At 56.5% G+C, this 15,195-nt stretch overlaps 1 protein-coding gene across 6 annotated transcripts; it reads left to right on the top strand.

Annotated features, from left to right (window-relative positions):
• Nucleotides 1-12,790, top strand: HSPBP1 (HSPA (Hsp70) binding protein 1). 6 transcript variants are annotated; one of them, XM_047711811.1, is made up of 7 exons: nucleotides 14-209; nucleotides 527-824; nucleotides 2,667-2,871; nucleotides 4,578-4,802; nucleotides 7,614-7,769; nucleotides 7,885-8,093; nucleotides 8,140-8,364. In XM_047711811.1, exons 2-7 carry the CDS (start codon nucleotides 621-623, stop codon nucleotides 8,347-8,349), a joined length of 1,209 nt encoding a protein of 402 aa, XP_047567767.1. In that variant the 5' UTR covers nucleotides 14-209; nucleotides 527-620; the 3' UTR covers nucleotides 8,350-8,364. The 6 variants fall into 6 exon arrangements, with proteins under 6 accessions (XP_047567769.1, XP_047567767.1, XP_047567766.1 ...); XM_047711810.1 differs by having other exon boundaries at nucleotides 14-262; nucleotides 530-824; XM_047711812.1 differs by having other exon boundaries at nucleotides 14-262.
• Nucleotides 12,791-15,195: the final 2,405 nt, after the last annotated feature.

Genomic DNA, 15,195 nt, shown 5'->3' with positions numbered 1-15,195 from the left:
GGGGGCGGAGCCGAGCGCTGTTTCCGGCCAGGTTAGGGCTTCAGAGTCTGGCACGCGGCCTCGGCCTCAGGTCAGCCCCAGGTTGGGAGGGTGCTTCGGGAACTTCCGGGCGAGACTGGCGTATTTCCGGTTAAGATGGCGGCGTCCACCACAGTCAGGTGCGGGCGACTGTGTCTTTAGGCGCCGCGGCTTCTCGAGGCCCGGGGAAGGTGAGGCTCAGGGAAGTGAGGTCCGCCCCGCTTTGGCTCCCCTCTTTGGAGAGGTTGGAGGAGATTTGTTGCTAAGACGTCCAAAGGGAGGACTTGTTGCTATGGAGGTAGGGCGGAGGGGTTGCTAAGAGACGGAACGCATTTAGTGGAGATGGGGGAGGGGGTTGCTCGGTGGAGTGGGTGGGGCCTGCTGCGAGCGGGGAAAGGAGGGGCTTGGGACTTTGGGGAAGGGTCCCGTTGGTATGGAGGAAGCAGAGGGGTCTCAGGTTTGGGGTCATGGGGGGGCTCGGAACTCCCCTGAAACGTCACCTTCTCAGCAGACCCCCAGGAGTCGACCCGTCAGGACGCCAGAGCTACCTCAGCGGTGACCACCCCCTACCCCAAACACATTCTTCCCTTCACAAACCGTCCATGGCGGACCAAGGCTCGGGGGGCAGCCGCCTCCCCCTGGCGCTGCCCTCAGCCTCCCAGGGTTGCTCCTCGGGGGGCGGCGGCTCCTCGGCGGGGAACTCGGGCCATCCTCCGCCCCCGCGAAACCTCCAAGGCCTGCTGCAGATGGCTATCACGGCGGGCTCTGAGGAGCCAGACCCCCCTCCAGAACCCATGAGTGAGGAGGTAAAGGTGGGGACCCAGCGAAGTCGGGGGAGGGGTGGCCCGGGCAGGGGCGGAGTCCAGGGGTGAAGGCGGAGTAGTAGGCTGTACTGGTGCTAGATGGGTTATTGTCCGCTGCAGGTCAGAGCTCCTAAGTGTCTGCGAGGGCAGATGCCCGCATCCCAGCTCCGCGCGCGGGGATGCGGAGTAGCCTCGAGGTGAAAAGGAGGAGGGAGGGTTCTGGGAGCCAGGCAGACCTGGTTTCAGCAGTATCCAGCTGTGTGACCTTGGGCATATCGCTTCATCTTTCTGACCAGCAAGATTTTTTTTAAAAATTCAAGATTCTATTTATTAGAGATAGAGCATGCACAAGCAGTGTTGAAAGGCAGAAAGAGAGGGAGAAGCAGGCTCCCCGCTGAGCAGGGAGTCCAAGGTGGGGCTCCATCCAAGGCCCCGGGATCATGACCTGAGCCAAAGCGGATGTTTAACCGACTGAGCCACCCGGGCACCCCTGAGCAGGGTCTTTATGTGCAAGCTGACGATAATGAGAGTAGCCGGGGTGCCTCATGGGGGTGTTTCTGAGGGGCCACATGGTGCTGGTGCAGAGGCAGGGCTCCTGCAGGCAGCAGGCTGTCGTGAAGACTTAGGTGTGACTTCAGGCTTTGTGCATGGCCGACTGTGTGACCTTGGCAGGTCACAACCTTTCTGGGCCTCAGTTTTTCTCGTCTGTGAAGTGGGGATGACAAAAACACTCAGAGGGCTGTCTTGGAGATGAGTAGCAATGTCTGTCTTATGGGATGTTCAGTTGACGGTGGTATTTCCAGTGTATAAAACATCGTGGTCACCCAGTAACTTCCATGATGTCACCTTTAGGACAATGAAGTAGGAACAGGCACAGAAAGATTAACATCTTGCCTAAACTGTTCCAGGACTTTGATTACAGAGCCCACATTTGAGCACTGATAGGCCCAGCGGAAAAAGAAAATTCAGTGGCCAGCTCTCAGCTGTCCTCTTACTTGACTTAATAGGCAGCATTTCGTTACTGACCTCCTCAAATCTCTTTCTTCATTTGGTTTCTAGAACAACACAGTGTCCTGCTTTTCATCCTTGCTCACTGGCCGTTCCCCATTCCCCAGCCGCTGGATGATGGCACACACCAGGGCTCTTCTCTTCCCTACCTCTGCCCACTTCCTTTGTGATCTCATATTGCATTGAGATTTTATGCTGATGACTCTCAAGTTTATATCGCTAGGCCAGTAGTTCTGATTTGATTCCTCTGGGGATAAGTGGAACACATGGAGACCTGTCGTCCCACTGGGGTCGGTGGGGGGGCTACTGGCATCTGGTGGGTAGAGACCAGGGGTGCTACTCAACATCTTACCATGCTCAGGACACTGGCATCTCCCCATGTCCCCCCCGCCCACCCACAAGCTCCCCAGCTCAGAGTGTCCGTAGAGCCAGGGCTGAGAAAGCTGGGTCTAGGCTGCATCTCCTCCCTGAGCGTCAGGCGGCCTACGCAGTGTTTCACCTTGGGTGCGTCATAGATCCTCGAACTTAACACGGTGGAAAATGAGCTGTAACCTCTGCTCCTGCTGCTCCATACCTTCTCGTACCGTTTTCCCCATCCCCTTCTGGTTGCACTGGACAGGCCTGGGAGTCCCTTCTCTCACACCCCGTAGCCAGTCGCCCCGTAAGTCTAGTACCTAGGAAATTGTCTTGGGAAAGGCCTCAGTAGGCATCTGTTGACTGAAGGAACAGGGAGCTCTCAGATGTTGGCTCTTAAACGGAACAAGCGTTATTCAAGAATTCGTCACTGATGGACGTTTGCTTCTTGCCCTGACCCTCCTGGCCTGGCTTCTATGCCAGAGGCGTCAGTGGCTGCAGGAGGCCATGTCAGCCGCCTTCCGGGGCCAGCGGGAGGAAGTCGAGCAGATGAAGAGCTGCCTTCGAGTGCTGTCCCAGCCTACACCCTCCTTGGCTGCTGAGGCTGAGCTGGCCTCCGACCAGCAGGAACGCGAGGGGGCCCTGGAGCTGCTGGCCGACCTGTGTGAAAACATGGACAACGCTGCAGGTACAGCCAGGCCTGCCCGGGGCTGCCCCTTGTCTCCCTCTGTCTCTTCCCTCCTCCTCAGCCCCACCTCCTGCTGGGGCTTTGCTCTTGTCCTTTCTCTCAGGGACCACACCACACCACTGACCTTTTCCCCACCCTTCCAGCCTCCAGCTTCTCCCTTTCTAGGCTGGCTCCAACTCAGGCTCTAGAAGAGACTCTCCTGTCTTCCTGCTTGGTCTTCCTGCTTGGTCCCCTCAGGAGTGACCTCCTCTCACCCCACCTGCCTGACAGCAGGTCTACCTCCCTGATGTTCTCCAAAACTGCTCATTTCTCCCGCATCTCTTGAGAGTGCACCGTCACTGCCTAGAACATGAGCGAGGAGGTGGTTCTGGGTGGCGTGGTCAGAGAAGGCCTCCCCCGGGGGTGCCAACTGATCAGAGACCTGAAGACCAGAGCGATCCGAGAACCGCGGGGCTGTGGTTGAGTAGGTTAGGAGATGAGCTCTGGAAAAGGCATTCCAGGCAGAGGGAATGGCCAGTGCAAAGGCCCTGAGGTGGGAACCTGCCTGGAGTGTGCGGGAACAGCAGCAAGGCCAGCGCCGCAGAGTGCAGTGAGTGAGGGCGGGAGGTAGAGGGTGCCACTGGGCGGAGCCTTGCAGGCTGACGGAGGCTCCGTGGGTTTTGTTCTAAATGCTGAGGAGCCCTTTGGAGGCATCGAGGGTGTAGATGGGGGTTCCTGGTTCTCTGGATGTTTCTCTAAGTGGAATCGTAGACTCTGAGCTCTTGGGGCTGGCTTCCCTGAGTGTGGCGTTTTCAAGATTCTCCGCCTTGTGGCCTGTCTGGGAGCCTTACTCCTTCGTGTGGCTAATACCCTGCATGCTCGCCTGTTCTCCGCTGACGGGCACTTAGTCCTTTCCACTGTGGTTATAGAGAATAATGCTGCTGGGAGCTTTGGTTCCTGCTCGCCGGGATTTGGGGTATTTACGTCACAGTGGGCCTGTGATAACTTTGCATCTAACTTTTTGAGGAGCTGCCAAGCTCACTGGTACCACTTCTTTTTATTCTTTCTAACACAAAAACAGGTGGTGGGCCGTAGTTTGCCAAGGCCTGGTCTAGGGGAGGTTGTGATTGTCACAAGGACTGGGGGGCAGCACTGGCATCCAGTGGGCTGGAGTCCAGGACCCTAACCTTCCATGTGCTGGTGATAGGGAGACACGCTGGCCCTGGAGGGACCCCCACTTGGGTGCTTGACGGGGCCCGCACTTGAGGCAGACCCCCCCGCCCGGGAGCCAGCCCGCCCCCTCCCCCAGCCTGCCCTGCTGTATTCGTGTGTGAGGGCTGCCATAGCCGCGGGGGCTGAAACAGAAGCGTATTTTCTCAGGGTTCTGGAGGCTGGAAGTCTGAGATCCTGGTGTGGCCGGGGCTGGTCTCTCCTGGGCGCTCTCCCCTTGCTTTGCAGGCAGCGCGGGTCTCCATGTGTCCTCACGTGGTCTTCCCCGTGTGCCCGTCTGTGTTCTCATGTCCTCTTAGAAGGACACCAGTCTTACCAGGATCGGCACCCACCCCGGGGACCTCACTTGACCGGGATGATCTCTTAAAGGGCCTGGTCTCCAAATACAGTCGCATCCTGAAGCACTTGGGGCCTGGGCCTTCAGTAGGCGAGTTTTGGGGGGGTGCAGAGCTCAGCCCATCCCAGCTGGACTCTCACGGCCCCTCTCCCTGGCACAGACTTCTGCCAGCTGTCGGGCATGCATCTGCTGGTGGGCCGGTACCTGGAGGCGGGGCCCGCGGGGCTGCGGTGGCGGGCAGCGCAGCTCATCGGCACGTGCAGCCAGAACGTGGCGGCCATCCAGGAGCAGGTGCTGGGCCTGGGCGCCCTGCGCAAGTTGCTGCGGCTGCTTGACCGGGACGCCTGCGACCTGGTGCGTGTGAAGGCCCTCTTCGCCATCTCCTGTGAGTGTCTGGGCAGCTGGGGGGGCCGAGGGGGACAGGCCATACTGGCTCATATGTTCCCGTCGCCAGTGAAGACTGTGCTGAGCGTTGGGGACGGGGTGGAGAGCCCGTCAACCCCTCACCGGGCAGAGAGTCAGATTCCGAGGACATGGGAGCGCCACTCAGCTCAGGTGTTTCCCGCACATCAGGGTCGTGGCCTCTGCGCTGTTGACGCTCCCTGTGGTGAGGAGGGGCGCGGCCTGCATGCCGTGGGGTGTTGAGCGACAGCCGGCCTGCACCCATTAGAGAGAGCGGCGGCTCTCACTCCTGCCGTCTCCTGGGGAGCAGGTGCCACTACGGGACGATGCCAGCGCCTGTGGGGCCCTCCGTGCCCGGCCCCATGCCAAGCCCTGTGCACGTGTTACCTTGTGTAGTCCATGCACACAGCCTCTGAGGTAGGGAGACCAGACCCACGTGGTGGAGCCACCCGGTCGGGTCACCTAGGTGACAGCCCAGGGCACCCCGTGGAGTCCTACAGATGTGAGGCGTGAACCCAGGCTGTGTTCTTCTCCTTGATTCACCGTGAGCTGGGCCCCCGTGTGTGTGTGTGCTGTGCTGGGGGCCCCACTGGACTGTTTCCTTTTTTTTTTTTTTTTTGAAGATTTTTATTTATTTATTTGGCAGAGAGAGAGACAGCGAGAGAGGGAATATAAGCAGGGGGAGTGGGAGAGGGAGGGGCGGGTTTCCTGCTGAGTGGGGAGCCCAATGCGGGGCTCGATCCCGGTACCCTGGGATCATGACCTGAGCCGAAGGCAGAGGCTTCACAACTGAGCCACCCAGACGCCCCGGACTGTTTCCGTCTTAAATCAGCTCTACGGGGGTAGAATTCACAGGTTATGCAGCTCATCCTTTGAAAGTATACAGTTCAGCGCCTTCTGTCGGTTGTGATCACTGTCCAGCCCCAGGACATTCCCATCCCTCCCAAAAGAGCCGCATTCCCATTAGCAGCCCCTCCTCACGCCCTCCCTCCAGCCCCTGGCAGCCCCCAGTCTGCTTCTCGTTTCCGTGGAGTTGCCTGCTCTGGACGTGTCCACCACGAGGCCTTTTGTGTCCGGCTTCTTTCACTGAGCTCGTGTTTCGGGTTCGTTAGCCTATACCGGCGCCTCCTGCCTTTTTACGGCTAAATGATAGGTCGTTTCCGAAGGGGCTGCGTCTTGTTTGTCTGCGCATCAGTTGCTCAGGGGCGGTGTCAGGCGGTTTCTGCCTCTGGCCGGGTGGCAGCGCTGCCCTGAAACACTGGACAAGGTGCATCGTGGACGTGTTTTCCTTTCTCCTGGGTGGGCACACCTGGGGTTGGAATTGCTGGGTCCCATGCCAACCCCGTGGTTCTCTGTTTGATGTTGGAGGAGAACCCATTTCTTCCACTTCCAGTGTTTGTTTTTGTTGTTGTTGTTTTTAAAGGTTTTATTTATTTATTTGACAGAGAGAGGGAACACAAGCAGGGGGAGGGAGAGAGGGAGAAGCCGGCTCCCGCGGAACAGGGAGCCCGATATAGGGCTCAATCCCAGGACCCCGGGATCACGACCTGAGCCGAAGGCAGACACTTAACGACTGAGCCGCCCAGGCGCCCCACTCCCAATGTTTGTGACACCGAATGTGTGGGGGGCGCTTACAGATGACCGGTTTTCAACTCTCTGGACAGCAGCTGGGTGTTCTGCGGTCCCTTTCTGGTCCATTCTGACACCAACTCCCGGGGGTTGGCACATCTCAGGTTAAGGGCTCAGTTGCATGAGATGGCCCCTGGCTGGCCGGGTCCCTAGACCATGCAACCCTCGATCTCGGGGTCATGAGTTCAAGCCTCATGTTGGGTGTGGTTTAACTTTAAAAAAAAAAAAAAAGGTTTGGGCTTCATGTACTTCTTAGTTACTGGGCATATACTGGGTGTTCCCATGACCCCCCTCCTCAGGTTCGATAATTTGCTAGAACAGCTCACAGAGCTCAGGGAAGTACCTGTGTTCGGTGGCTTATTACAAAGGCTACGGATGAACAGCCAGATGAAGATGGGCATAGGACGACGAGGTCTAGCAGGGTCCCGAGCACAGGAGCTTCTGTCCCTGGAGTCAGGGCACACACACGTGTTCACTAACCCAGAAGCTCTCTGAACCTCGCCATTTAGCCATTTCAGTGGGGGCTTCCTCGTGGAGGCGTGATGGATCATGGATTCCGCTCCCGTCCCTCTCCTCTGGGGGTTGGGAAGTGGGGCTGGAAGTTCCAGGTTTCTAATCCTGGCTCTGGCGTTTCTGGTAAGTGAACCCCATCCAGGAGTCCGCCCACAGTCCCTCCCTGGAAGGAAAGATGCTCCCATCATCCGGGAAATTCCATGGGTTTTAAGAGCTTGGTCTCAGGAATGCAGGCAAAGACCAAATATATATTTGTCATGTCATGGTGGCCCTGGAAAAAGAACAGAGAGGCTGGAAAGGAGTTTTGGCAAGAGCGAGAGAAAGAGGCCCAGAGCGGTGGTATCTGGAAAGTCATGTCCAAAAGTCAGGAGACAGATGGACAGACAGACCTCTGGTGGCGCAGCCACAAAGGATAGACAGAGGACTCAGTTGCCCAGAGGTACCAAGAGCCAGAGCGGGATGCGGGAGGGAGGGGCAGACTTTTCTTGTAATAGCTGACATTAATTACGTCTCAACAAAAACCACGGAGAAGTTAATGCTTACGAAGCTCAGGCTGGTTGAAGTTAGGGTGGTGAGGGGGCGGGGGTGATCTGCTGTGGGTGCTGATGGTGACCTGCCCTCCCTGTCTCTCACCTCCCCACCCCCAACGCAGGCCTGGTCCGGGAGCAGGAGGCTGGGCTGCTGCAGTTCCTCCGCCTGGACGGCTTCTCGGTCTTGATGCGGGCCATGCAGCAGCAGGTGCAAAAGCTCAAGGTCAAGTCGGCGTTCCTGCTGCAGAACCTGCTGGTGGGCCACCCCGAACACAAAGGTGGGGCGGCCAGGGGAGGGAGCCCAGGGACGATCCCTAAGGGAGGGCAGGGGGAGGGGAATGCCTGGCGGAGGGGTGTGGACTGCCCCTCTGACCCCCAAGACCCTTCCCCCAGGGACCCTGTGCTCCATGGGGATGGTCCAGCAGCTGGTGGCCCTGATCCGGACAGAACACAGCCCCTTCCATGAGCATGTGCTTGGAGCCCTGTGCAGGTATGCTGGGGCCTCCGAGGGGGCGAGGCCTGGGGCCGGCGCCCCCACCTCTCGGCTGACACCACTGGGCTCCAGCCCTGCAGCCTCCTCCCCTCTAGGATTCAGGACTTGGGGGCTTTTCCACGGAGGGGGCAGGAATCATTGTGCTGGCCCTCCCCGAGCATTCCTTTCTCCTCACATGTGGGGGGCTGACCCGGCAGCCTGGGCAGAGGCGGAGTCTCTCTGACCCCACTCCCCCCGCCCCCGCTGCACACCGGACCTGCAGATTAGCGTCTGGAAAAGATGACAGAACAGAGCAGCGGTTGGAGCAGGTGGCAGCTCCCATGTGTGGAGTGGCTGCAGGCCAGGCTGTGTGCCGGGCGTCTTAGTTCAAGTCTCCCCCTAGGTCCTGGGATGGGGTGGGGACAGCGTGAGGTCTGTACTGCAGATAGGGAAACTGAGGCCCAGTGCAGGGAACCGTCTCGCCCCGGCTCCTGGGGGAGGGGCGGCCCTGTGCAGAGGGAGGCCCAAGGATGGCTCTCCTGTCCCCGCAGCCTGGTGACAGACTTCCCCCAGGGTGTGCGGGAGTGCCGGGAGCCCGAGCTGGGCCTGGAGGAGCTTCTCCGCCACCGCTGCCAGCTGTTGCAGCAGCACGAGGAGTACCAGGTACGGCGGGGCCTTGGGCATCACGCTGTGCTCTGTGCGTCTGTGTCCTGTCCCTTCACTCACGTGTTTCTCCCGCTGTCTGCTCAGCAGGTCCTTGCTGCCCCTGCCCGGGCCGCGGGCCCGCGGGAGGATGAGGAGCTTGGAGTGTTTGAAGGGGTTAACTGAGTCATTTGTTTATTATCCAATTTTTTTTTTAAGATTTTATTTATTTGACGGACGGAGATCACAGGTAGGCAGAGAGGCAGGCAGAGAGAGAGTGGGAAGCAGGCTCCCCGCTGAGCAGAGAGCCCGATGCAGGGCTCGATCCCAGGACCCTGAGATCATGACCTGAGCCGAAGGCAGAGGCTTAACCCACTGAGCCACCCAGGCGCCCTATTATCCAAATTTTATAAGTATTTACACCCCATTGGATATTTAATTTAAACAAATATCCAATAATTAAATCCAATAATTAAATATTTATTTAATTTAAACAAATCAACGATTAAAGAAAACCTGTTATTTAGTTAAATAGGAAGTATTAAAGTGTATTGAGGAACAAAAAATTCAGATGTTTATTTTTTTATTTTTATTTATTTCTTTTTAAAAGATTTTATTTATTTGACAGAGAGATCACAAGTAGGCAGAGAGGCAGGCAGAGAGAGAGGAGGAAGCAGGCTCCCTGCTGAGCGGAGAGCCCGATGTGGGGCTCGATCCCAGGACCCTGAGATCATGACCTGAGCCGAAGGCAGAGGCTTAACCCACTGAGCCCCCCGATGTTTAATTAAATGAGTAATAAGTGACAAATACTGCAGTAGATGTTTAGGTAGATGAGTAGCAAACGAGCGATCCCTCGGATAATTGGACGGTCAATCCCGAGTCCGTGAGAGACGCGAATGGTTGAACTCCCATGGACTTGTTGAGTCGTCCAGATGATCGAGGCGAAGTTCCGCCCAGACGCTGGGCTGAGCCAATGGCCCGTCCTGGAACGTCCGCGCTGCCCAGTGCATCCCTCCGTGACACTGTTGACTGTTTGCAGGAAGCTGTGGGTAGCTAGGAGCAGGGACGACCAGGAGAGGCGGCTGCTCACCCCCAGGAGCCTGGCCTGACTCCAACACCCGGACTTGTGGAAATACACGCGCGGGGATTGTGCGGTCCTTGGGGCCCCAACCCGGCCGGGGCCGGGGTGTTAGCTGGGGAGCATGTCAGCTGCTGCTCGCTGTCTTGGCGCGCCGGTTCCCGGAGCTGCTGGCGCACCAGGCCCCGGGCAGGGCCCGCCTGATGAGGGAGGCTCATGCAAACTGACCAACACTCCTTTTTTCTTTCCTTTTTTACTTCCAAAAAAATCTTTTGCCACTTTGTTGGGGTGTAGTTTCCATATAATGAGCTCCACTTATGGGAAGTCTGTCACGCGAGCAGTTTAGACACGTGGACACACTGTGGAAACCTCATCCTCATCCCTCCGTTGGTCAGGGGCGGCGCATGTGGGCGCCAGGCCCCGAGCTGGGCGCCAGGGACTTGGAGAGGAGCCGCGGGATCCAGTCTTGGTCCTCACTGGGCCCGGGCCGGGGGGAGAAACATGTAGGCAAACACACTGGAGTACGTTATTTACAAAGACACACCTGGTGTGTGTGTGTACGAGCACGCATGGCTCACGCGGCATGGGTATCTGTGTAATTTAACATTCTGTTCTGGACAGGGTGACGGCAGGAAGTTAGGCCTGCAGTGAAGGAAACAGCCTGTGAGGGAGCAAGGAGGCCGGGCAGTGCTGTTTTCCGCGCTGTGCTGCGTTCGCTCCCGACAGCTGCTCTCACACTACAGCAGACCGGGCGGTTTAGCGCGTTTTAGCAGAAACACGTTGTCTCACGGTTCTGGGGACTAGGAGCCTGACGTCCAGGTGTCAGCAGGGCTGTGCCCCCTCTGAAGGCTCCGGGAGAGAATCCTTCCTCTTCCAGCTGCTGGTAGCTGTTGGCATTCCTTGGCCCATCCATACGCCATGCCGGTCTCTCCACATGGCTTCTTTCCCATGTGTCTGTGTCTTGGAACTCTTTCCAGATACTTAAATAGAGGTCTGCTTTAACTTTTTTCTTTCTTTTTTTTAAGATTTTATTTATTCATTAGAAAGACAGCACGAGCGGGGGGAAGGACAGAGGAAGAGGGTAAGTGACACAGGGCTTGATCCTGGGACCACAGGATCGTGACATGAGCTGAAGGCTGAAGGCTGAAGGCAGACACTTAACCCACTGGGCCACTCAGGTGCCCCAAGGTCTGCTTTAATTTTAGCACAGTTGAATAATGCAAGCGGCGTGGTGTTCTGAGAGGTCATTCTATCATGAGTTAGATGGCCCTCTTTTGTATTTTTGTAGGTAAACTTAAGAGTTAAATTTCATGAATCCTTTCTTGTGAGAAGGTCCTGTGGTCACATGGTTCAAAATTCAAGTTGCACGGGAGGGTGAACAGTGGAAAGTCTCCCTGTTGCCCACGTCCCTCACCACCCAGTAGCTCCCCCAGTTCCGTGTGTGACCTTCCTAAGACAGTCTGGGGACACAAGTAAATGTGTGTATAAATTCTTCTTTTTTTTCTCTCCCTTTTGTGCAAAATCTGCCTGTCCCGATCACTTTTCTGCTCCTTGCCTCATCCCCTTTCGTAGCATCTCAGGGAGGAGTGCAGAGGAGTGTGTTGTGTGTGGCTTTTCCTTGTTTGTTTTAGGGCTGCAAGGTAGGTTGCTGCTTTCGTGTCATGACCCCTCTTACTGGACACGCTGGTTGCTGCCAGCACCCTGGCTAGAAGAATAGCCCTTTACCTATGTTTATGCGGTGAGTGTGTCTGTGGAGCAGCTGCCGGAAAGGGACAGCTGTGTGAGGGCAGAGGAAGGGTGAAGGTACAGAGTTAAGGGCCGTTTTTGCTATGTTTTGCCGAGTTGCTCTGTATAAAAGTTGGACCAGTTAGTCCAGCCGTGAGAGTACCCAAGCGTACCTCAGGCCATTTGACCTGTTTTTTCAAAGCTGATCGGTGAAAAGTAGCAGTGTAGTCCGGTTTACACTGGCGTTTCTCCTCTGAGTGAAGTTGGACCGGTTTTCCCTTTCTGTGAACTGTTCATGCATATCCTGTGCCCATTTGTCTACTGGGTGGTGGCTGTTGCAGTGGGTTTGTTAAAGTTCTTGAACTATAACATACGTTAGCCCTTCCGGATGAGTTGCGGATTTTTCACCCCACATTGTTGTTTTTCTTTGGTTTTTTGTTTCTGGCATCTTTTTGCCATGCAGATACCTTTATGTTCGCGCGGTGCCACTTATGAGTGCTTCTTTTTTTTTTTTTTTTTTTTAAAGATTTTATTTATTTATTTGTCAGAGAGAGAGAGGGAGAGAGAGCGAGCACAGGCAGACAGAATGGCAGGCAGAGGCAGAGGAAGCAGGCTCCCTGACGAGCAAGGAGCCCAATGCGGGACTTGATCCCAGGACGCTGGGATCATGACCTGAGCTGAAGGCAGCTGCTTAACCAACTGAGCCACCCAGGCGTCCCTTATGAGTGCTTCTTTCTTGGTTTCTGGGGTCTGTACCCATGGAAGGGGGTTTTAATTTTGAGTGGGGACTAGTAGGGGTTGGTCATACCCAGTTGTTAGAAGGAGCCCAAGGGGCCTGAGATGAGGACAGACCAGTGGGGTGAGACGGCCTTGGGCGACCCCCCCCCCCCATTCTGGTTCAGTAATCCAGGCATAGGTGCGAAGAGAAACAGTGAGTCGTGGATCTCAGCTGAAGTCAGAGGATGCTGGGAGGCTTCTGGGGCATGCAGTGGGGAGGGAAGAGAAGCTGTCTCCAGGCGCAGAGCATGCTGGAGCCAGGGGCCCGCCGCGCACTCAGGACTCCCACTCTTGTCCCCCCCAATCTAGGAGGAGCTGGAGTTCTGCGAAAAGCTGCTGCAGACCTGTTTCTCCAGCCCAACGGATGACAGCATGGATCGGTGAGCCCAGTGGCTTATCACCCCTCTCCGTGGGAAGCTCAGGCATCCTGCCTCCCCGGGGGAGCAGGGCCTTGTGGGTGCGCGGCCAGGGCGTGCCAGTCCGTCTCTGCTCAGCCCTTGGAAGGGACGCGGGGGAAGGTGCCGGCTCCCTGGATCCCGGCCCTCCCTGTGTTCTCCCTTCTGTGTCCACACTGTTCTTCTAATAAAGGTGTTTCTCCTCCTCCAGCTTGGTCACCATGGCCTCGATCTGCTCCCCTGGAGGGGGACTGGGTGGGAGGGGCATGCTCTTAGGGGACCCCGGCAGTAGGTGGAGCCTGGACATGAATGTGCTGCTCTCTACAACCCAGAGCCTTCGCCTCTCATCGCAGCCTCTCTTGACAGGGAGTGGACACCCGCGCTTCTCATTGGCTTGTCTCCGGCTGCTCCATTTGAAGAACCCCCTTGCCCTTGGTGCCCAGGCTGCCTGCCCTGAGGCCGAAGCCAGGTTATTGCCCAGCATCCCGTGCAGAGATGTGTCATGTGACATCAGCTCAGCCTGTTAGAGTGCCCTGCAGGGCCTCTATGGTGCTGATGCTGGGAGAAGGCTGTAGCAGGTGCACCCAGGGCTCTGTGTGCCCAGGGCTTGGCCATGGGCCTTGTTCCGACTACGAAGCATCTAGCCCTCTCCAGCTTTCTCAGAGATAGGGGCGGTGAGACGGGGCCCCATCTCCTTTCCTAAACTGCGTGTCAGTTTACCTGAAGGAGGTTGCATCATTTGCAACCGAGGCTCCCGGCCAGTGCCGTTTCTCAGGCGAGGAATCCAAGTCTAGGGTGATTGAACCATGGGCAGAAGTTCACAACGCCAGGTTTCAGACAAAGCTGTGCCCCCCTCCCGTATTCTGGCTTCCTAGCTCATTCCTCTCATGTGGAATTTACCTGTTCTGGGATTTGGGAGGACCGGTGATTTTCACCTTCCTTCCCCGATTCAGGATAAATCAAAAGGCAGCTACAGGATTCCAGAAATGGAGATCCAGTGTCACTTTTATTACTAATAGTGCCAATCAGAGGAGGTGGCTTTAGTGTTCCTTCTAATGCTGATGCCCAGCATTAGACATGGCAGATTGTCGGGTCACAGGCAGCACTGGACAAGCACAGGCCTTCCCTTGGGTGTTAGCAGGCCAGACACTGGGCAGGGCGGCTCAGAGAGGGAGACCTGCAGTGAGCCACGATGCCCATCCAGTCTGGTGAATTGTTCTTCAGCCCCTGGGAGGGGTGGAGTGGCCAGGAGAAAGGCACTAAGGGGTTCAAGTTCCTTCATGTGGAGGTGTGAACGATGGGGAATGGGTGTTTCCACCAGGCGGTTTAAGAAGCCCCTTCCAATTTTTTTTTTTTTTTAAGATTTATTTATTTGAGAGAGTGTGTGTGCACACGCAAGCAGGGGCAGGGCAGAAGGAGATGGGGGACACTCTCAAGCAGGCTCCCCGCTGAGCACAGAGCTCCACGTGGGGCTGGATCCCACACCCCTGAGATCATGACCTGAGCTGAAACCAAGAGTACCACGGTTGACTGACTGAGCCAGGTAGGGGCTCCGCCCCTTCCCATTCCAATCCGCAGAATGCTGTGATCAACCTGTGAGTCCTGATAGGGGGGGAGACAGGTTTCAGTCCTTAAAGCTCCTGCAGCTTCCAACTTCTTCCAGACAGACTGTGTCCCGGGTCTCGTTTGGTGGTTGAATATGGCCACCCCCCCCCCCCTCAGTTCCTGAGCTTATGTGTTAAAATAATATGGCAGCTGTGCTATCATAATGGGGAGGAAAGCAAGCAAAATGCTGAGTAAGACGGAAGAACGTGACAGAAGAGAAGAGGACTCAAGGAACAAAAGGACATGCCCCACAACAGCTTCAAGTTGAATCACAAGTAGGAACCTGGGTCCATGTTAAAACCTCGGAGATGAAAAGGTAAGATTGGCAAAACGAAGGAAACAGGACTGTGGTGTCTTGCTCAGGGAATATTTGCTCCCTCCCATTCCAACCTCCTGAGAGCAGGAGACTCTCTCACCCGTGGGGTGTGGAATGCAAATGCTGCCCCATGGCTTTGGGCATGATCGAGTGTGATGTGCTTTCACCGACGGATGGTGGCCGATGCCCTGCGGTGTTTCTGCCTTTCCTTATGGCCTCGGTATCCTAGACACGGAGCAGAGCCAGCCTTGCCACCCTTCACAAAGGCAGCTCGAAGCTGCGAGCCCGGCGCAGGCTGCCCAGGTGGTGACTGTCACACAGCTGTGGGCAGCTGACACAAGGACCAAAAACCGTCCGATGCCACAAATACACTGGAAATAGCAAGGCCGGGAAGAGACAGGTGAAAATGACCAAGATTATGGGAGCGAGGAGAGAGAAGCGAAGACATGGGAAGGACAATGCATAACCGGCAACCCTGAAACAGAGCAACCAGTACAGGAAGATGTCCTCAACTGCACGACTCCACAAAATGTCTCATTGATACAAGAAGTCAGTGTGCGGGTTAAAACATGGAAGGTGGGTCAGTACGCGCACTCGGTCGTCCGATCCTTACAGCGGACCCGTAACGTGGGCAAGGGGGACACGAAGCCGGGGAAACTGAAGCAACAGTAAGACACGGCCGGGCAGAGGCGTG

The sequence above is a fragment of the Lutra lutra genome, chromosome 17 (genome assembly GCF_902655055.1).
Source record: "Lutra lutra chromosome 17, mLutLut1.2, whole genome shotgun sequence".
NCBI classification, from domain to species: Eukaryota; Metazoa; Chordata; class Mammalia; order Carnivora; family Mustelidae; genus Lutra; species Lutra lutra.
The sequence above is the reverse complement of the archived record's forward strand: the minus strand, read 5'-3'. Positions and strand labels throughout refer to the sequence as shown.